The sequence below is a fragment of the Corvus kubaryi genome, unplaced genomic scaffold (genome assembly GCF_017639235.1).
Source record: "Corvus kubaryi isolate FWS band 111438036 unplaced genomic scaffold, C.kubaryi_AGA036_p1.0 66, whole genome shotgun sequence".
NCBI classification, from domain to species: Eukaryota; Metazoa; Chordata; class Aves; order Passeriformes; family Corvidae; genus Corvus; species Corvus kubaryi.
This window is the reverse complement of record NW_024582054.1, coordinates 29852734-29875977: the sequence shown is the minus strand read 5'-3', so window position 1 is coordinate 29875977 and position 23244 is coordinate 29852734. Positions and strand designations below refer to the sequence as shown.

General features: G+C 41.0%; 1 protein-coding gene and 1 long non-coding RNA gene across 4 annotated transcripts in view; one reads left to right on the top strand and one right to left on the bottom strand.

Moving 5' to 3' along the window:
* PPP2R5E (protein phosphatase 2 regulatory subunit B'epsilon) overlaps positions 1-14168 on the bottom strand; it is a 74175-nt gene extending 60007 nt beyond the window's left edge. Inside the window, exons 1-2 of one of the 3 annotated variants that reach the window (XM_042047817.1) lie at positions 13615-14168; positions 10822-10985 (exon numbers count right to left, since the gene is read on the bottom strand). In XM_042047817.1, coding sequence (XP_041903751.1) covers positions 10822-10978 — 157 coding nt within the window. In that variant the 5' untranslated portion in view covers positions 10979-10985; positions 13615-14168. Of the gene's footprint in view, positions 1-10821; positions 10986-13614 lie in introns of those variants that run through there. The other 2 variants (XM_042047816.1, XM_042047815.1) reach the window with 2 other exon arrangements.
* An 81-nt stretch (positions 14169-14249) lies between these two features.
* LOC121673943 lies at positions 14250-17512 on the top strand. Its single transcript, XR_006019372.1, has 2 exons — positions 14250-15443; positions 15900-17512. It is a non-coding gene; the product is annotated as an uncharacterized LOC121673943 (long non-coding RNA).
* Positions 17513-23244: the final 5732 nt, after the last annotated feature.

The following is a 23244-nucleotide window of genomic DNA, read 5'->3' as shown; positions in this document are numbered from 1 at the left end:
CTTCTTCTGAGATTATGGTATCCAAAATACAGGCTAACAACCACCCTGAAATGCTGACTTCTTCTTGAAGATCTTCTAAAAAGCCCTGCATCCCAACCCTCTCCCACATATATAATGGATCTGGCTCCCATATCTTTGTCATCCAACCACACCACACTTCTGTTCCAAGAGCCAAGCCCAGGTGCCAGAACTCTAGTAACAGTCTCCATCACTTAAGGCACACAATTTTGGAGCTGCTCTTGTCAGAGGGACTAATAACCACTTATTTCCATCATCCTTCCTAGTCCTAAAAAGAGAAACTGGAGCAGCATCTAGTCCTGAGTAAAATACTTTTACAAGTCTGGGTTTAGTCAAAAACAGATAGAGATTTTTACTAAGATTTCCTATTAAACACAAATCGCAGCAGTGGCTATTTTTCTCTCTCTCTGCCTCACCTTTTCATCCCTTCTGCACTTTTTGAAGATGAGTAGAAATTTCAACCACTGCAGTTTCTTAGGACTGGTGAAGAAGAAGGTTTTGTTTCCTAACAAGCAGGAGAGGGGGGAAAAAAGCAAGAAATACTCACAAGAGTGCATGGGGGAGAAAGGAAAAGAAAATTATTGCATGAATAACAGCTATGAAAGACTGTCTTGCAACAAGGTCTGATTACTGCAACAGAGGCAGGATGGAGCTAGTGTGTTCTTCCCAGGGTGGATCTCAGCCCTGACAGGTCTAGTCTTGTCTCCAGAAGTGCACACAACCAACCACTGTAACACATGGATGGAGCTGAAGATGAGCAGACTATATTTTTCTGTATAAATACAGCTAATTTTATTTTATTGAGTTTGTCAATAACCTCTGCAATCCCCTGCACCTGGGACATGCGAGTTTTATCACCCTCGTGTGGAAAAATACATAATCATAGCCATCAGAGGGTGCAAGAAGAAAAAGAAGTGGGAGTAAGGAAGGCAGTGATAAGGAACATGCAAAGAAGAAAACAGGAGAAGTATGGGCTGGGTGAAATAAAGGGAAAGTAAAGGAGAACCAAGATGACACAGTACCACCTCAACTTCTTCAAAAAGCTATCCCAAAAATGTTATTTGAAAACACCAAGAGAGCAAGCTGCCAAATTTACTCTCCCTTGGTAACACTGACAATATTCAACAAGTAAGTTTTGTCCTCTACAGCTTTGATTCAAGTACTGTCTCAGCTGTAATCGCCATCTTTTGCATTTTTGTTTCCACATAGATGGGAAAACATATTCTCTATAAACAGTTTTGAGCAGTTAACCTTACGTGAAATCAGAAAACACTAAATAGGCTTTTTAATTTATACAGAGACTGCATATAACATCTACGTCCTGCTGTTGGAATGTGAAAGTGGAGAGCACGTGAGTGAAACATGCCAAGAAAACTAACAAAAGTTTATGCATTCACAGTACATCCTACTGGGTAATATAAAGGAAAAATAAAAACATTTAATTCCTCTAAAATCTGAAATCATCCTTCCCTCAGTTTCTGATTATCCACAGTATCAATGTGTAATATGAGAAATTTAACTTGCAGTAGATTTCCTTTGCACCATAATCTATATGACGAAAGCATTGAAAGCAACAAACAAATTCGCTATCACCTACATTGTAAAACTTGAAAATACAACTTCAGTACAAGCACATGCAAAAAAAAAAAAAGCCAAGGAAGTCATAACAACACTAAACTCATGACACTGCAAAGAAGCACAGAAATCCCAAAAAACAAAAGCACAACTCAGACTAGGTAGATATATCACGAGCACTATGAAAAGATACATTACACACAAGGTATCCCTAAAGCTTCCTGAAAACCTTCCAGGAATCCCACAGAAAACTACAGACCACATCCAACACAAACTACAGATACTTCTTCTTAATGACACTAAACATTTTTTCTGATACTCCTCAAAGAGTTAGAAACTCACTAACAATTCTAATGACAGATCTCCTTAACCTTATGATAAAAAAATATTCAAAGAAATGCTTCCTCCATTACCCAAACTACATTCATGCCCAGCCACCCTTCACAATGAAAAGCATAAAATGGATAACCATGCAACTTACATTCATTTCATTGTTTTAATCAAAATCTGACAGCAAAGAACTTCTCCAAACAACACACAATTTCAACTTAACCTTATTCTTCATGATGGTACCTGATTTTTCAGAATAAAAATTGCTGTAACTAAGTGCTTTATTGTATCTCCTACTGGCAGTCAAGTTCTCAAACTGTTACTTTTACCAGCAGGGGCACACAGGAGTCAGCATTTATTTATCACCCCTGAGATACCACTGATGGTTTACTTCAGCTCCTACAAAATACCATCAAGTAAGGACAGCTGAATCTGCAATTCATGATTTGCAGGAGATACACCTTTTTCAATTCATAAAAATCTTTAGAAACACCCTAATTATGCACAAACTTTTGTAATCCTAACAGCAGACTGCTTGTCTCCACATCTCTTCTAACTCAGTCAGTTCTGAAGTCCAACATTAAGGTATTAAAACAAGCTCTTCAGCTCGGGGAACACAAGAAGCTGCTGTTACAGAAGAGCTGGCACCATGTCCAACAATGTAAAACAGACTTTACAGCAATCTGATATTCTAATTTTTCTTTTAGGAAGCTACCCAGAAACGATCCATTTCACTTTTTTGCTTTCTGCCCATTTAACCAGTTACAGCAACTCTGCTATGTTATCTTCCTTCTCTGCCTCAGATTCTTGCAGATGCTACAGGAAGGACCTTGCACTTCACACACAAGGAAAATACCACAGTTAAGAATCTGTCATACATATTGGAAAGGAAGACAGCAGTAAACACCAATAAAGGGAATAAATACAAAATAATGATCCTTTTTAATAAAATGTATTAAAAATGTTGAAGTGTTTTAAAATAAAATCTTATATACTTTGTTTTCAAGCAAAAAAAATAGTTAATATCAGACATATTGTGACTTGAAAAATAAACTTCATACAGGAAATTCAAAAATACACGAATACTGACATGTATAATTTTGAAAATATACATACTCTTAGATTTGTTTAATATAACAATTAGAAAAAATTACTGCTGAAAAACCTTCCATAACCGTGGATGATTATTACTCCTGATCCCCTTTTAGTCTGACTTCAAGACTTCGTTGAAAACAGATGAAGTTTACAATAACTAAGGGCAGAAAAGTATTTTACACTCATTCTTTGGACAGCTGCCTTATCTTTTGAAATGCTTGATTAAGATCCTCAGACTGTAGCTGCACTATTTTTTACTTTAAGCAGAAAACCACAGACACAGAAACTATCAACCCTACATGAATATCCACCAGCATTTCAGATCTGCTGAATTACTGTTTGAGAGGACACAGGATCAAGCACATCACTAAAATCAGAAGGAGGTGGAATGTTTCTAACAATCTGTTTTACACTGTGGCCCCACAGACACTTGTCTCAGCAGATGAGAGGCTGCACTTGGCTCGAGAACTTCTCAAAGAAGTTTTGCCACCAGAAAAAACCCTCCTGTCACTGCACCTGCAACCAGACTGAAACAACCAGGGAGGTTTCAAAGGAAGAGGAATCAGATCCTGCTGGAAGAAGATTCTAGAATTTTTCCAATGGGTTTACCTTAACCTTTTATGAAGCAAAGCGTGCCCATTTGCTGATGCTTGTGAATTATACAGTTACCAAGATCACAGTAATCCATAAATACCCACCCTACCAAAACTCACTGAACTCCCCAAGTCCTCTCCTCTGTTACTAAGGATTTTTGCCTGATTAAGCCAAAGAAACAGTAATAACTTGAATGAAAAAACTGTAGGTGAAAGGTAGTTACCCTGAACCTAAAAATAGTTGTGTGTCCTCCTCCCACTCCCCAGAAAGCATTAATGAAAGTGCTCTTTTCTCAAGGAGGCAGTAGCTTACAATGGATGAATGTGAAAGGACTGCTGCCTTACTATAAAGCTCTACCAGTAGAAGCAATATCCCATTTTAAAAACAGAAGAGAAAATTAAATAAACTCAAAATGTAAACTTTATATAAGACATTAAATATATCTATAGCTTATTTATATATATAGATATATTCTACACATGTATTATACACAAACACAGATAAATACACACATAATTCCAGAGATATGGAAAATGTGCTCTTTCCCAACAGTAAAGCTCCATAACATAATCAATTATAAAGGCAGCACTATACTTCAACAATCATGTGCACTATACAGAAATAATTGCTTGGCTGAACCAGAACTTGTATTTGTTGAAGGTACTTCAGGAAAGGAATATAAAGGAGGTACTTATTACAGAAACAGGAGGTTTTATTACAGACCCATAGGGCTACAGTTGGGCACAGAAAGGAAAATGGCAATATTATTAGAGAGATAAGTATTAATGGGAAATGTTATAAAGACATACTGTACAAGTAGACCGAAACCAAAAGTTTTTCAGGATTATGGCCAGATTGGATGGGGCTCTGAGCAACCTGGTCTGTGGAAGGTGTCCCTGTCCATGGCAGGGGGTTGGAATGAGATGATCTTTAAGGTCCCTTCCAACCCAAACCATTCTGTGACTCTGTGATTCTATGATAAAGTCTAAACATCCTGCAGAAAATTATCCAGTTTTAGACTCAGTCTTGTGAATAATACAGAAAGATGTTTTATGTCATTACAAATTACTTCACTTTAAAAATTATTAAAAAAAAAAAAGAAAGAAAAGGAAAAGGTGGGAATCATCATCATTGAACACTTCCAGAAGCCAGACTGAGAAATTCCGGAAGTAAAACAATTACACTGGAGGCTTCAAAAGCAAAGTAAAGCAAAACAAAACAAAACGACCTTCCCCCAAAAAAAGAAAAAATAACCCGCCACTATCCTGACCATAGGAAAACTGCCAGTCCTGGAGAGACTCAGAAATGAATGCAGAGCACTGACTGGAAACATTTGAAGATAGGGGGTAAAGCTGAGAGAATTCCTCACCAACTACACTTTCACTCAAGGAAAGATAGTTAAGTTAAAGAAAGTTAAGATGGGAGGGTATTTCTTTCACTTAACTTGAAGTCAGCATTTCTAAGCCTGCCCATTCTCTACAAATGTTGCCCTACAAAACTACATTCTTCCAAATGCTGGAGACAGTAACAAGCAACCAAAAGAAAAAAAAAAAAAAAAAAAAGGCCAGAATGTAATTAGTGTATTGGCCTTTCTAAAACACCATCAATCAAATACTTTTTAGAAACAACCAGAAACCTTCAAGATTACTGGAAAAAAAATACTCTACAACCAACGAATGTTAACAAATTAAAATGAAAGTGTATAGTCAAAAACCTACTGACAAGAGCACAAAGAAAGTGAAGAAATTTATTACTTATGACTACAACATCGTACATATTCATAAAAGAAATACTAAATGGGCTAAGTCCTTCCTTTTGAGATTGTGGCCCTGTTCCCAAATCTTATACAGAGATGGCCTATTAAGTCCAGATTTATATCAACCAGAATGGGCACAAAATTCGTAGAAGTAGTTCCAAGATTCATCACTGATTATGTACGTGCAGCACAAACCAAGTTCCAGTGTTTCTTCCATGCAATAAATTAGGAGTCCTAAGATCTATTTCTAATTCTGTAAATAAAGCTGAATTTTATTTTGGGAAATCATAACCACTATGACCCTAAATTCCTGTTTATATATTAGGAGAAAGCATTTAGCTTAGTGATCTTATTAACAGTTTACTGATATTTCTATAACTGATATCTGTAAAACATTCCAAATTTCTCAAATGAAGAGCAGCATAGACAAGATAAACAGGCAGCTCCCATAGAAGCCCACAGAAAACAGAAGCTCTTTCTTCTTCTACAATTCAAATCATAACTATTTGCCATATGAACAGTTTTAGGTGGCATCTATAGGTCTGAAAAGGCCAGACTTTGTTAGGATAAAGGAATATTTTAAAAATTCAAAAGTAACCTCATTTGAACAAGAAGGTGCACATCTTGCAGTTCTCAGTCAAGAGTCTTTTCAAATTGTTTGGATTTTTTACTATTTAGGAACTTCAACATTTGACCTATAGATAAGACTCATAAGAAAAGCTTATAATAAAATCTCAGCTATAGGGAAATAATTTAATGATCAAAAGCAAATAGCAAGTGGAAAGAGATTTTTCCTTTTTTGACTATGCAATGCTCTTTTGTTGCCACTACACCAATTCTTTAATGCCATGGAAACTATCTGATAAATGTATTAGAAGCTCAATAAACTTCATAATACCGAGGTAGCAAAGCAATTGGTATTGTTGACAGAGAACTTCTGCTCTGAGCGCTTATTTTAAGGAGGAAAAATAATCTAAAAATAAAAATCATACTTTGAAATGTTTTCAACAAAAACATACAATAGTTGCAGAGAACATGAAAGTAACCTACACTAATTATATTAAATCATTGGAAAATGTAGAAGGATGACGGGAACGAAAACACACCTTGAATTACAAAAATGGGATACAAATGATTTAACAATTAACAGTCTCGCTTTTGTATGGTTTGCTTTGCCTAACTTCTGTATTTGTAACGAGGGCAAGGGGGGTGGTGCGATGCTGTGGGTTACATGCAAGCTTTCTGTGCCATTTCTCAGGATGCTAAATGTGCATTCATAAGGCCCATGATGTTTTTAATCATCTATATGTATGTTTTCATCCTCTGAACACTCCTCTACCTCTACAGACACCAGGCAGAAACACAAATGAACTCCCCCTCCCCCTTTTGCAGGTAATACTGAAATTGCTCTGTTTCATATGTCCAGCACTACAATATACTCTTTTTCCAGCCAAATGCTTTCTAACATTGCACTCCTGCTGATCCACCTCTAGAGACTTCTAAGTAAAAAGAGCAGCCATACAAAATGAAAGCAAAATAGCCCTCCAATAAATAATACACCTATCCAATGTATCTACAATCCTATTTTCCTCTACAGAACAAACACGATTTCAGGCACACCACAAACCTGGCTAGCAAACCTGGGAAGGATCTGACTAGGGCACTCAGATGGAAGTGCTCAATCCCACAAAAGGACCCTTCACCAGGACTGCTCTGCCACAAGCCAGTTACTCAAGGCACCTGTCAGCCTGGGTGATATCAACAGCTTCTTCAAAGTAAAGCCAAAATCCATCATGCACTGCAGGATACAGCAGGGAAAAGCATGCAACCTTCCAAAAAATGCATGTGAGAAACATACAGAAGAGCACACCTATGCAAAATGCAGTTGTATCACAACTCCCATGTGCACTTCTCATCCCATTCCTCTACGCTTGAAACAAAGGAGAAAACACTGGGTTTAAAGCATTATATTGGACACTATATATATTAGCCATATTTACAAAGATAACTTCAAATGAGATTTAGTCACAACGCCATAAAAAAATACAATGAAACCATCTAAAAATTTAAGTCTTTACTCTAGGCAGTTTTTTGACTTGTGCCTTTTGAAAGCCTGAACTCAGCCCAGCAGAGCCTCAGAAACAACACCTTACTTTCTAAATACATTAAATGTTTGTTTACAAACTGATGCCATACATACACTTTTTTTAAAAAATACAAGAGCAACAACTTCATTCCTCTATTTTTTTTCTGAAATGAGCAATACTGAAAATTCCAGTTGTTCTTACAACATTTCCTAAAAAGCAGCTTATCCTTCAGACTTGCACACAGCATCAAAACATAGCATCTCTTCTATTTTTCTTTCCCAAAATATTTTTATTGCCAAATGAACAACAACAAGGCTGACTTACCTATCTGTTTTTGCAATACAGGCTTGTATGCTCACAGAAGGCAACAGACTGCATTAAAACACTACCAAAACAAGCCATTGCATTATATGTGACTCTGCCCCCAGGGAAAGGAAGGAGAACAGATAAGATGTGACAGATGTGTAGTCACGTCACTTAATACACTACTGGAAGGTGCTCAAATCATTATGGTGACAGGCAGAGTATAAAAACTTGCAAGGAATGGACCAAGCAGTTACCCAGTTTTCTGCATACTTGATTCTTGTAATCACAGAAGATACTGAAGGCCGTAAAGTGCTGTTTGAGATAAGGCAGACTGCCAATGTCAGTATGCAATATATTCACAAAAAAACCAACAAAACAAAACAAAACAGAAGGGAGCATAGCATGTTATGTTTTTGTAAGCAAAACTGCTCCACCATGAATATGAAATACACCTGATGAATATGAATTTGAGGTCTGTCCTCGAAAAATTTCCCATACTGAAATAGTTCTGAAGAGGCTTAATTAAACTTGAAATTTACCCAAACCAGGAAGCTTATCAATTGTACATCTCCAAACTAAGTTCAGTTTTGTGAGACTTTAAAAAGCTATTTTGCTGGTATCTCTTCTCTATCTTGGTTTAAAAGACAAAATTTTCCAGGATAAAACTGGAAATCATATGGCTACTGGACAGAAGTAATAGGACTGGTCACTTGTTTAAAGGCAAGTGTAAACCTAAGAGTTAAAAAAAAATCAGGACTTTCATTAAATTGGTCAAGGAAAGTATGAAAAACACAGGAGAAAATAATTTCCTCGCTTCTTCCAGACTTAACAATCCTGAATGTTACAAATATTAATGTAGGTCAAGAATATTTCCAAACAGCAGCATGATTTTTAGCTGCCAGTGTCTCTTCATGCCACTGCTGTTTAGATAGACTGTTAGGCCCAAATCCTACAAATTAATCTGCACAGGTAGATCCCCGCACCTCTGGGAATCCGCATTAAGGCAAAGAGGGAAAACTAACTTGCAGGATTTGATTCTTAATTTGAAGCTGGACCACTATAACTCATTATGACACTAATCATAAATGTCTCACCAACACACTCTGCTCCCCATCTGTTTGTTGTATTATAGTTTTATATCTCAATCCTCAGGACTGGCTACAGTAGTCAAATTAAGCACCTGGACACGCCTGTGTTTCTGCAACTCCAGGTTCTCACTGTTTTACTTATGCTTGTGCCCATGCCTGGTTTACTCCCTGAATGGGACTACAAAATAAGAGTGAAATAATTACAACATCAATTTCTTCATTTGTACAAATATAAATCTCAATGTTTTGCACTAATCCCATCACTTAAGCCAAAGGATAAACTCCAGTCACCTTCTGAAGCGCAGCAACTGGTATAAAATAACCTGCATATCGAAAATTACCTGGGAAAGTGTAAAACTGAGCTTTAAAATTATTACAAAGAAGTATTTATTACTTTATCATATTGTCACAAAACAACAAAGAGTTCAACAACAAAGAGGAAAAAAAAAAATTCATAGAATCATAGAATATCCTGAGTTGAAAGGAACCCACAGGATCCTTGAAGTCCAACTCCTGGCCGTGCACAGGATCACCCAAAGAATCACAAAGAATATTCACTGCAGGCTACAAAGTCAAATCCAGTGGCACCAACCAACCCTAAACTGAACAATACTGAATCCAAGTCAGTCCCCACCAGGCACAGTGCAGGGGGGCTGGGTGCACCTTTCCTTTGACTCAGGATATTCCATTTGTGCATTCTTACAGGGAGCCCACAGAAAGAAGCCCACAATATTTTAATGACAACTCCACTAGAACTAATACTGGAATCCTACTTTTAATTAAATTTAAAGACACACATTAAGGTGAGAGATTTTTTGGGAGGCTGGTTTAGGGTTTTTGGGGGGTGTTTTTTTGCAACTACTGTATCCGTATGAAGTGGGGTTGAGAACTAACAAAGTGCAGTTCCACATTTATTACATATTTCAATACTCTGATTAACAAATTTGTCAAACAAGGTAGATGAGAGAATATGGAAAATATACTTGCCCAAAAAGGAAGAAAAGGGACAGAGGATTAAACCTATTAAACTTCCTATTTTCCAGGATTATCAGCACCAGCCATGCCTATTTTCACTACTTACAGCAGAAATGAAGAATAGCAATGAAAAAAATACACAGAATAAATCATTTGAGAAGCTAGTGTTGAAGACTTCTGAAAGGTGATTTCCCCTTCCTCACCAGACAGACATTCTGAGAGGTGCTTTTGACCCCTGGATTTGTACCGAAATTCAGTGACAACTAGAATTCAGGGGAAGCATTCAAGATATCACAGAGATATTGGCATCCTTTTAAGAGTAGTATGCTGGATCATTATTTTCCCTCTCAAATTAGAGGTTAAATATGCCAGGAGAAACTGTACCAGAGTTGGGATATGCAAGCTCTCAAAACAGTAGGGCCTTGCCTAAGACCAGATTGGCAGCATCTTTTCCCCAGGAGGCTGCAGCTCACGGGACCTTTCCATTTCAAAATCCAGCAGAAGGCAGGACCTGGGAGCTATCCATGCACAAATGGTATGAGAGGGGATCCCACCTCCTCTCTTGCTGTGGGGGCTGCAGTTGGCACCACTGTCACAGGGTGCAGATGCACACACCAAGGAAAGATACTAAAAACCAGCTTCCTTTTGCTCACGAGTCCATTTACCCTTACCAAAATTACTGCTGATTTATGTCAGCTGCTGAGGAATCACAAACCAAAACACTCTCAAGCAAAGCCTGAGTGCCTTGAAGACTCAAGTCATGGTACAGGTTAACATCAGCATTTAAAACTTTCAAAAGTATTGCAAACAATTACCACACCCTCAAGTCACAGATAAAATATTTTGTAGAGTTTAAATACATATATTTTTGGCATGAAACAATTCTCAATGCTGGCGAAATTTCCCTGCAATTTCTGATGACAGAATACTTGGATTTTAGAAATTGGCTGCAGAGCAAAAATTGTTTTATTTATTAAAAAAAAGTGTTTGATCTTACCTTTTAGCAGAGGCAGGGGAGTTAACTCGATAGGCTTGCCCTGAGACCTAAACTGGGAGGAGCTTTGTGACCTCTTCTGTCTGGCTTTTCTGACGGACTTCCGAGAAAATCCGTCTACTTTATCCACTGATGGAGGAGTAGTTGGTGCTGAGGACATATCCCTACTGAAGGAAAGCACAAGTTAAAAATGTATTCCAAATGAGTGAAACAGGTAAAGATTAACCCAAATTTTCCAAATATCTTCTTTCTGCACTACTCTCCTGTTGACAACTCACACAGATAAACTGTTAAGAGATCTAACCCATCTTACGGATGGAATAAACTTAATGGAACTTAATTATTAGGGTAGTAATTCCTCTTGCCTACTTTTTCATCTGTGTCTCCCATTTGCCAAAAATTTCAGACTTAATGCTGACATCACTGCATTCAAAACTTTGTCAGAACAGAACTTCGTACACCTGTAGACCTGGCTGTAACTTTAAATTATGTATTCTTTGGGATGAAGTCATTTCAACTCACTCTGCGAAGGACCATGCATGCTAAAGAATGGATACACAAAAAGGTACAGATGGTTTTTTGGTGTTAAGGTCACTCACATGCACAGGACAAAAAACACAAGACAAAACAAAAATTCCATTTATTTGCCACACCTACATACAGGATTTTATAGAAATTCAATAAAGTATAGTAAAAAGCACTGCTATGTTTCACAATTTCACTAACACTGACAAATTGTACATATTACTTCTTTATTCTCCATTCAGAAATACTCAGTTATCTTCCTGTGAGTCCCTTTATATGTAGTTATTCCATGTCCTGGCATTTCTGGACGACTAGCAGTGTGGTAAGTGCTCTAAGGGCATGAGACAGGCAAGGTTTGCAAGGAGAGGCAGAGAGCCAAAAAAGGCTTCTGCAAGCAAAAGTTTGTGTGTTTCCCAACTTCAGCTGGCCTAAGCAATAGGCATTGCTTCTTCCTACAAAACCTGCCTTGGTGGTACTCCTGTAGCTGATTCTGTACCACTAGCAAACACTGAATTAATGCACCCAGCTAATTTATTTACCAGTCTGGTCCTGTCTGTTAAAAAGGCCCATCAGAGCCTGATGAAATACATGAGTAATACTCAAGGGAAAGGAGACAGGAGGAATTCAGGCCTACACGTTACAAGCAGCTCGGTGCACAGTTAACTTCACCAGCATGTGCAGCTCCACTGAAATCAGCAGCCTCATCTGCATTAATGACATGACCATTAACGAGAGCAGCCCTGTTGATTTCGGCCAGGACAGACACTCGTGCAGAGTTAAGCATCGACGTAAGCAGGATCAGGGTCTTAGAACATGTCCTTGGAAAGCATTACTCATCCCCAGTGTCTGTTGACTTCAATTACCAAAGTGACTCGTGTGCTACAAGAAGTTGATTCCACAACATACAGAACACTTTCGAGTACTTATTATTTTTACTGAAATATCTGGTTACTCATGTGCTTCACAGGTTACTAAATCCACTGAAACAGGCATTATTTGGGTTTGTCTTTTGTAAGAAAAGCTTTCGAAAGCATGCTTTGTTGCAAGAGTGTAAACAAGCTCCAGAAGATAAGAACTATTTAATGCAAAATTACATATAGGTACACTAAATCTATCAAAAATGGAGAATAAACTCCATAGCTTCTTCAAGGAAGCATGTGCAGCACCCAGAAGCTGAACTGTGCAGCTGGCATTACAATAATGAAAAACCCTTATTCCATCTTTTTGATTTCTCCTGAGGTATTCTTTCACTACCAGCTTAGGCTTTCTAAATATAATATACTATCAGCAACATGAACCCGTACCTTAAACTGGTCCTGTTTATCATCTGGGCGAAAAAAAAAATGCCACCATCACCAGGGCATTCAGGCCCCAGCAAAGATTAATAAATAAAAAAGTGAGATAAACTGGAATAGAATGCCTTGTACTTTAGTAACCCACTTCTAAGATTTCAACAGTCCGCCAAAAAACACACAAAGTTACCTGTTACATAAACCAAATTCCGAAAATATCAGCAAAAATATATTCCCTAAACGTGAATCGGTTTGGCCCTATTTCATCTCATCAGAAAGCTTCCCCTTCTCATCATGTGCATCATTAAAGTGTAACCATTCCTGCAGAAATGTTTGCATGCTCTCTCCAAATTAAATTGCAAAAAAAAAAAAAAAAATAATAATAATGGACAGCGACTAAAGTAGATCACTTAAACTGCAGGATCATTGTGTCAGCAAGGCGCTTTACTGACACTTCTCTGCTGTAAATTTAGTAACAGTTTCCCTAACCTGCTTTATAAATTATTAAAATCTAATTCTAATTCAACAAGACTACATCCAGCCTAACAACCTTACAGTAAACACTGATCTTTTTTTCGTCTCTCCAAATGAACATTCGCTGCCCTGCATACACTATCATAGGGAAATACTCTGTTTCCACCAACAGTGGGGGGAGAGGGGGCGGGGGGAATAAAGCCCGAGATTATTTATTGTGTGCGAGGGGGAAAGCTGCAAACCCGGCCACCGCTCCCTGCTTCCTCCGCTCTATTCCCCGAGTATTTTGGTAAATACGAAGCCACGCTCATCAGATCCGCCGGTCCCGGGGGCGGGGGTGGGGGGGGTGAACTGAAAATACCGACGGATATCGGCGGGGAAGGGAGCAGAGGCGCAATTATCCGCTCTCGGCTGTCATTTCCAGACGGGATCTCCGCAGCTGGAACATGTCCTCCCGCAGCCCCCCGCGCCTCCTCCCGCACCGCCGGGCCGGCGATGGAGTTACCTTGACGCTCCTGGTAGAGAAGCCGGAGACGGAGGGAGGCGGCGGCGGCCTTGGCGGAGCGCGGCCGATGCCTGGCGGCGGCGGCGGCCCGAGTGCGGTTCTCGCCGGGCTCGGTCGCTGCCGCGGCGGCGCAGGAGCCCTGTAGGCCTCGGCCTCGGCGGCGGCGGCAGCGCGGCCTCCCCGGCGCAGGGCGGCGTCGGCGGCGGGTTCAGGCGCGGGCGGCTCCGCTCAGTCCCGTGCACTCCCCGCTGCCTGCGGTGCTGCTGCCTCTTCACATTCCCGGAGAAGGGCCCTGCGAGGCGGGAGGGAGCCGAGCCGAGCCGAGGGGGAGCGGCGGGCGCGGAGGGGGGCAGTGCCGGGCAGGGCGGGGAGCGCTGCTGTTCCGCCGGCGGCTGGCGCGGGGGAGAGAGAGCGGGGGGTCCCGGTGGGCGTCGGGGTCTCGCTCCTATTGTGGCTCTCAGCGGGCTCCAGCCATGGCACTCGCTCGCACGCACTCGCTCTCGCTCACAACCGAGCGCGCTGCTGCCACCGCCCCCCGCCCGCGGACCGCCCCCGACCGCCCACCGGAGCCGCCGCCGGGACGCGCCGCCTCAGTGGCGCCCGGAGCCGCCTTGGCCGCCGGGACCGCCGGGAAAGGGCCGCCCCCTCCCCCGGCAGCGCGGCCCCGCAGCCCCGCGCATCCCTCGCTTCTCTCGTCCGCGCGTCGCTCGCATCCCTCGCCCGGGAGAGCGGCGGGGCCCGTCGGCTGAGCTGTAAAACCCGGCGCTGCTGAGGGAAAACCGCGCTCAGGCTGAGGTAAAGCCCTGTCGGAGCCTCTCGGGGGGCACCGAGCCGCTTCCCGGGGCGGGCTGCGGACGAGGGGCCGCGCTGGGTGCAGCCGGAGGGACCGACCTGGCAGTTCCCTCCTTTGGGAAGCGGCGGCTGCAGCCCCTCGCTCCTCCCTGCTGCACCCTTGGGTTTCTTAGCCCAGTGTGTGATCGCTGTCTGCATCGCCTTTTTTTTTCATCCCCCAAATATATATACTTGAAATCAGGGACCAGCTCAACGACTGCTTGTAGATAGTATGGTTAAATACCATAAATTTTGTTTAAATTTATCTACCCGATGGCTTGGTGTTTGTTGGTTTTGGTTTGTTTGGTTTTGTTGGAGGTTTTCCCAAAATACATCTAATGGCTACAGGGTAATGAAGCTGGGAAAGGGTCTGGAGCACACAAGTCCTATGAGGAGCAGCTGAGGGAGCAGGGGATGTTTTGTCTGGAGAAGAGGAGGCTCAGGGGTGATTTTAGTGCTCTGCAAATCCCTGAAAGGAGGTTGTAGCCAGGGCTTAGTTTGTTCTCTCTCAGAAAAGTGACAGGATAAAGGGACACAGTATGGGATGTCAGGGAACATCCCTGCTGAGCCAGGGGAGGTTTAGGTTGGATATTAGAAAGAATTTCTGCACAGGAAGGGTGATTAGACATTGGAACAGGCTGCCCATGGAGGTGGTGGAGTTACTGTCCCTGGAGGTGTTCAAGGAAAGACTGGATGTGCCATGGTCTGGTTGACGAGGTGGTGTGGAGTCATAGGTTGGATTTTATGTCAGAGGTCTCTTCCAACATAACTGATTGTGTGATTCTGTAAATGGTGTTAATATGAATGTTATGCTTTAAAATAGGCTCCACCGCTTGACCTGTATTTCTGGCAGGAAAAAAAAGTTGACGTCTATGAGCAGCAGCCCTCCTGTGTTGATACGACCAAGTCCCTCTGACGTTTTTTTGGGAAATGAGCTCAAAGGCAGTTTGAAAGCTGGTTGCTTTGGTGGGTCAGTCACATCCCTCCTGTTTGTGCAGGTACTGAATCCTCTCAACATTACTAATCCTGCAAACGATATCTAGTTGTTGTCCCACTCAGCTTCCTGACTCAGCTTTTGGCGTAACAGAGGAAGTGAGACTGTGTCAGACTTGATTTAAAGTGATTTAAGCTGTTGTCAAACTACTTTCAAAATTGCTAATTTTCAGCCAGTTCCCTGGTCCAGCTCCCACTGAGGAACCTGGAACACTGGTGAAAAGCTCTTGGCCACTGCAGTATAACTGTAATGGATGTGAGCGGTTTTGCCTCTCATCTCTCAAAATGCCTCTTCGTATCTTAAGATATATGTCTCCCCTATTTTTTATTTACCTATAGTCAAAGCAATTTCACTTCCTTTCAATCCTTCCTGGTGTGGCATAGTTTAAACCTTTTAAGATGCTTATTTCTTCTCCCTGTGTCATCTCAAAATCATTCACATCTTTTTTTTTAAATTGTAGCACCCAAGACTGGACATTACTACAATTAAGGCCTCAACAACGCCAGCATCTGCTGTGCTGCCTCTCACAGATCCCATTCCTATTTACACGTGCCAGTACAAATGCTTTTGAGTCAGTCTGATCTATTCACAATCTTGCTGACCTGTTTTACCCCCGCATCCATTTCTGCTGACCTCCCAAGCCAGTTATTTCTCCCTCAAGTAGACAGTAATGCTGCTTGAGAAATTATTTCCTGCAACAGCCCTAATGCTATGCCTTCATTTTTATTTTATAATCAAGCAGTCAAGACATCTTTTAAAATGAAATTCCACATGATGTTAAGTCAGAGAACTGTAGAATTTATCATCCTTTGTAAATCGATTGTACTTCTCGGAAGAATTGTATTTTAAAAAGCAAAACTAAGATTGAACTGTGCCACACTTACAGAAGGGTTGTGTAACTCTAAATTTAGAAGAGAGATTTGTATGTATTTGTAGACACTTTAAATTTGCTTAAACCAAGCCAGCTAAAATAATCTAAATGCAAACAAGGGTGGATAACAAAGAATGTAGGTTGGGGTTATACCAATATAAGGTAAAATTTGGCAAAAACAGTGTAACTTCCCATTAGTGAGGGACAGAACCTGTATTTGTATATGTTTTGCTGTTACCTGTGCTTAATTCTGTTAGCTCAGAATTCCTCAGTTCTATTCACTGTCCTGTGTGCTGCTTTTGATCTGAACAGTGCAATGAGCAGCTTATAGAGGTACTGGCAGCACACTCTGCAGAAAGGAGGTTCTAGCACAGCCTGATGGCTACACTGGCACTTTAGGTGCAGTTGAGCAAGTAATTTTACATGATTGTACTTCAGTTTTCCTAGTATGGGACTAATCCATCTTTGTGAAACACTAAAAAATCTAAAACTGAAGCCTGTGATGTGGGTATCTATTAAAATAACTGCCATAGAAGGGATAAAAATCAACACTGCTGTCCAAGTCCACTGTCCAGTGCACACAGATGTTTTTACTCTTCAGTGTGACTTTGTGTAATAGCTACAGAATTAGTTCTTCAGTACAGCTGAACAGGCTGGTAAATAATGCATTCAGCTAATTTGTTTCTTAGATGGTCATCATGTGGTCTGTTTGGTCCATTTTGGCTGTGTAAAGCATTTTTATGGTGTGTTTTATATCGGGTAATGTTTGGACAGTAACAATTCAGGAAAAAATACAGGCTTTATCAGGGAATAAACAGAAATCTTACCTTTTCTTTATCCCATGGCCATCAGATTTTATGGAGTAGGCTTCCCATTTATCGCCTGGTCGCTTTCTTTTTTCTACTTTAATCTGTGAAGTCCTCATCTGTGATGAGATTTCAGAGCACAACATAAGATATGAATGTAAAACTGCTGATGTTTCAAAGGGGCATTGTTACTTGTCCTTCTCCCATTCTCTGTTTCGCCTGTATTTTGTAAAAATTGCTACTTTGAAAATGGTTACGTGAATCCCAAGCAGAGATGGAGAAGAACTGAGTACTACAAGTGTTTTACATAGATGTGTATCTGTATATGTTTATGTATGTGTTTGTATAAATACATGTAATACCAATTTGCAAGAATAAAGATTAATTTTTGTCAGATAAAAGTTCACATGACCAACATTTCCCATGCAAGTGTGTGAGCATCTATATAAAAATATGTGCACATTCAGTACCTGCAGTCCATCCTGAAGATCTACAGGCAACAATAAATTCTTTTAACCAGTATTTCTCCATTTCTATCAAAGGTACAAGACAAGCCTATCCTTTTAAAAAGTTACACTGCCTCACTCTCTTACAAAAGGGCTTTTTAAAAATAGCTGGAAAGGAATTTTCAGGGCCAGCTCCTCACCAGTTCAGCTCTGCTTTTTAGCACCCAGACAGTCGGAACAGCAGTCAAGAGCCCTCCAGAACAGAGATTTTTGTACCAGTGACTCAGATTTGTGCCACTTCACTTTTTTTTGTGTGATTGGAGTTCCACTATAGACCATCTGTTATGGCCACCCAGGCAGGAATACGGAGCTCTCATCCACATTGGCATTCTGCTCTTTGCAGAGCAGCTTATCAAACAGGATTGCTGCAGAGATAGCACTGTGGAAGTCCTGCTGTATTGAGTGATAAACATAAATGGATCTAGCTGGAGCTTGTTTCACCTGGCACATGTGACATGTGTTTGTCTACAGGAAAGATCACGTAATGCTCCATAAAGGATCTCCTGTATGTCAAAAGGAGCATTATCAGAGTACCATGGGATTAGTCCCGATATTCCCTGTTCCAATACTAGGAAGCAAGAAAAGACTTGATCTCCCCAGAGAACTAATTATTCAGACCATCAGGAAAAAGACCAGCAAGAGCAACTGTTATGGAGGAAGCAGCAGAGCTGTTTGAAGAGGCAAATCAGCATGTGAACAAGGCTTTTCTGGTGCATCTTTTAACAAAAATGAACACAGTGGAATGCCACATCAAAGTAACTGTCCTGCTCCATCACTGTGATTGAAAGGGTACAATCTGAGATTTTTTTTTTTTGTTTACTTTTGAATCCAATTCACATGTAACAAGAAAGCATTCTACTTAAGTCTCTTTACCCTGCAGTTGACTCCTGATTCATGTTTTTGGTTTTGGGGAGGAATGGTGTGGCTTTTAGGCAGTGTTTGCAATTGCCATACCACGTTTCTCTAATCGTAAGCAAGTGCTTGTTACTCCTTCCTCCTGCTCCTCCTTGTATCCGCTGTGAGATGGCACTGTCGGTGCCCTTAGGAACTGAATTCCTGCTGCGTGTGGGGTAAGCATTTTAGGGTCATAGACACAACTACCAGAATGGGAACTAATTCTTCCTCTCTGTTTATAGACACTGCGTCATTTGAAGTCTGTTTCTGTAGTCAACATGGCAAGATAAGTAGGAGCTTGCTTGCCTCGGCAGCTGGCTAGCTGCCTCCTCCAGCACAACACTGCTCTCACTTATTCCCCAATTCATGGGTTTGTTCCTTCTTTGTTCCCCTCCCCCAGCGTCTTAACTTGCCTCCAGGCCCCGGGCACTCCTTTAAGCCAAGTTTTCTGAATTCTTTGTTCGCTTTCCTTCGCTGCCTGTTTACCTCTTGCCCTCCTTGGGCTTTGCGCTGCACTGCTGGGCCAACTCCCCTCCCCAGCTGTCCCTGCCCTCCTCAACTGTCACCTACAACTGCCTCAGAAGGTTCTGGTGCTCCCCCTTGTCCCAGGGCAGCACCCACAGAGCAGCCTCTGGCACCTGAAACTGCCTGGAAACAGCCACGTGTGTTACGTGGTCCCCTGTGCCGATGGGGGATGTCTGAGTCCCAAGTGAAATGAGCTCGGCTTCTGCTCCTTGCTTTGTGATCAAGTCTCCTTCAAGTACCTGAAGGGAGCCTACAAGAAAGATGGAGAGGAATTTTTTGAAGAGCGTGTAGTGGCAGGACAAGGGGGAATGGCTTCAAACTGAGAGTACGTTGAGATTACGTATTGCGAAAAAATTCTTTACTGTGAGGGTGCTGGCACAGGTTGCCCAGAGAAGCTGTGGATGCCCCATCCCTGGCAGTGTTCAAGGCCAAGTTGGATGGGGCTTGGAACAACCTGGCCTAGTGGAAGGTGTCCCTGCCCATGGCAGGGTGGGTTGGAACAAGATGATCTTTCAGGTCTCTCTCAACCCAACCCATTCCTTGGTTCTGTCTCCTCAGTTATCTCTGCATTTAATGTGTTACAAACTAGTATATACACTGCCATAAAACCATCCTCTTCAGGTGAGCACCTTCTGCTGTGGCCCAGCTTCCTACCTGCCACTGCACACCCTGGAGAGAACAGATGAGTAAAATACCTGTGTGTGTGTGTGTGGTGAAGGTGCCCAGAAAGTGTGTGAACTGTAGCACTTCCCAGTCTCCATTGAAGAACTACCAGCTCCCTCCCAAGCTTGGTGCATCTCTCGTGATCACAGCAGCAGTTGATAAAACTCTTGGATTTTTCTGCAAGCACAGAGACCCTGAGGATGGACAAGGCTGAGACAGATAATCTTGTTCTCTTTGTTGTAAAAGAGAAAAACAAGTATTCATGTTGTATTTTTTTAACCTGCTTTATCTCTATTTTGTGGTACAGCTTTAACCTATTAGATCCTTTTTAATTTTTCAAATTAAGGCAAATGAAAGTGTTCTATAGTCAGTTGCTCAGCTCAGCATTGTAAGGAATGCTTAACATCAGAGGGGGTCTAGCAGCCCTTAAGTTTAAAATACAAGTCTGAATGGGTTCCAAGTTTTGCAGTAGGAATGAATAGATACGTAGGAATACTGCCAAAATGGGAAGGATGGAAAAAGAAAGGTTATAGGAGCATTTTCTAGAGTCTTCCGTCATCCACTGTCAGGATTAAACAAATAGGATAATTTTGCCTGAGAAAAATTACGTGAATAAGGAGGTTGTAGTTCTGTCATGACCCTGTACAGGAATTTCAGATACCCTATAAATGACCAGTAAGAACTGACTTCATGTGAGACAGGAACTGGAGCTGAAATCCAAAAGCTATAAATCCTAGAAAAAGGCAGAAATTGATTCGATTTAGACAGAACATAGCAAAGAAACACCTAAATAATCTCCTGACTAAGCAGACCACACAAAAATAGATAACTGGAACAAGAACAAAACTGGTGTTCTGTGCAAGTGCTGGAAGTTTAAAAACTTGGTTGAAGAGATGAGGCTGTCTCACTTTAAAGGAGCACACTGATAGAACTGATTTTTAGGAATCCCTGAAAAGGAACAGCATTAAAGCCTCTCCTGTTCCTGATGGCCAAAAGAGATGTGGATGCCAAGGTTAGGAAAAGAATAGCAAATAAACAGGAAATATCCTTATACCACTGTACAAATCCATTGTGCATCCTTCCTTATCTTTATCTCTGTGTCATTTAGAGAAAACCAAGAAATAAGATGGCTTGGTACAATCCCTACAGAAGGAGGGGATTCACACACTGGTGGTCTTGATCTCAGAATTTAAAAAACTTCATGCTGAATTTAACAGAGGTTTGTCAAGATCTTCAGTGGAGCCGGCACTGCTCCATTGGTGAATGAGTGACTTATTTATCAAAACTGCTTTGTATTATTTGTTCTTGTGTTACCTGGCAAGATGGAATATTGCAAGCTTCCACATCCTGTTAGAGAGGCAAAAGGTTTGAACAGGTTCAATAAAGCAAAATTTTAAAAACCAGATGCTCAAGGGCACCAAGGAGATTAAATTGTCCTTGTACTTTAATGGGCTGCCTTAATTACAACATACATGACACATACAACACATTAATGAGTGGAGAAGCCAGTCTAATAATAAAAATGCACCACTATCAGCTTTAAAAATCTGCTCTATAGAGAAGTCTAGACACCAGATTTAGGGTAAGATAGCTCAGTAAATACAGAAGAATTTGAGCCAATATAAAATCTGTGATGTGGTAATATTTGGCATATTACCATTATTGAGTGGCTTCTTTGGCATGCTGTGCAGTCCCCACACTTGGGGAATTTTCAACATTATCCAGTGTCAGGTGGGACCTGGAAGAATTTATAGCAAGAATCAATAGCCAAGGATTGAGTAAGAGCTGATCAAAAACAGAGTTGAGATTTCCCTTTTTAAGAAGAAGCAAGGAGAAGTTAAAACCAGTTTGCTGGGGCACCAAGTAGCACCAGAAGGACACCTGGAAAATTCGTCTTAGGCTATATTTAGTACATCCAAATAAATTGTAGCTCCCACATGAGCCATTTCAGCTCAAATACAGATAAATAAAGAAGTGTTTTAGAGAGTTGTGTGCTTCTGAGTCATGTTTAGTTCTAATATGTGCCTTTCTAGGTGAGCTCCTACCTTGGAGCAGACTCATTTCTAACTGCAATTCTACAGGGGTGCACCTGTACTTTGTGTGTTAAAGTCCATCAAAAATGCACTAGACACTGAAATTCTAATACTAAAAGCTTTTAGTACACAAATGGCTAATGAGAGCCCTTCAGACAAGCACTTCCCAGCAAGTTTGTTTTAGAATAATTATAGTTTCTTGCCATTACTGGGTTTTAATGACAGGCTGTTAAGACATTTTTTTAGTTCCATAATCTCTGTAGAGCCTTTTGTTCTTGAAATTTTATCACCATCTTGTAGCATGTGTGTGAGATACTCCAGGGAAATGCTGTTTAATGCCTGCTTGAGTACAATTCTGAAATGTAGGTTTTTGTCTTTTCTCTGATTTATGCCTAGGTCAAATTCATATTACGATCTTGGGTTCCTTCTTGAAAACTCACTGCAGCTTCATTCAGAATCTTAAAATATTATGTAAGTCACATCCTGGAAGATGTGAAAATAGGTTTTTTTCATCTTCTACGTAAAGCATCCTTTCTGAGTTACTCAACTTTCCTCCAAAGTACACTGGTTTTGATCCAGAATTTCATTCAAACTGTTCCGATCGCATCCAATGTAATTCCACCCCCACTGAAACCCACCTCAGGCCTTCTCCCAGTGTGACCCAGTGATTTTTCTTTGGGATGTTACAGGAAGTTACACACTACCATTCTAATACATGACAGTGAATACACTTTGGAGACTTTTTTTCATAATTCCTGGTACCATTGCAACTCAGCAAACTGGTTTAATCCATCCATGTAAGTAATTTAACTTGTCCCCTGTTCCCCACTGCAACTCACTGCTTTGCTTTAGACAAATTGACAGAATTCTGACAAATACACTCACCCAAGCTTTCATGCAGTGCCTATCATCCCATTCAAATTGTTTCTTTACAAAAAATACCAGTAGTGTTAGTCCTGCTGGTGATCATCTACAGGATATTTCAACCTCAATGCCATGTATGTAGAAATTTTTGTTTTATTTTAGTTGCAAAAATATTTGCCACCTGAAAATTCTCTACTTTCTCAAGCCATTAGACAGAAATATAAGCAAGGTTGTCTGCTTTCAACAGAGATTTACAGAAATCCTCATTACCTCCTGGGGAAAAAAGGGTAAAAGACATTTGCAGAGAAAAGTGGGGCATCCATTGTTGCTGCATGTTTAATTTTATTTGATTTACTGTACTTAACTTTTTCCCTTGTTGGCAAAAACAACCTTAGCTGCTGCTCATGCTGTTTGCCAGCGTCTCCATCTGCATCTTTGGTTACTCCTTGGATTCGTTCTCCTCCTGCATTGGCAGAATGCTGCTTGCATCCTCTGCACTCCCGTGGGAATGTTTCCCCGTTGTGGCTAACATTCACAGCAGCTCGGAGTTACTCTCATTGGGGATGACATTTTCCTGCAGCTGCAGACACCTGAGCCCAGTTCCCTCTCAAGTCTCTTATGTGGCCTTGATGATCACTGCCAG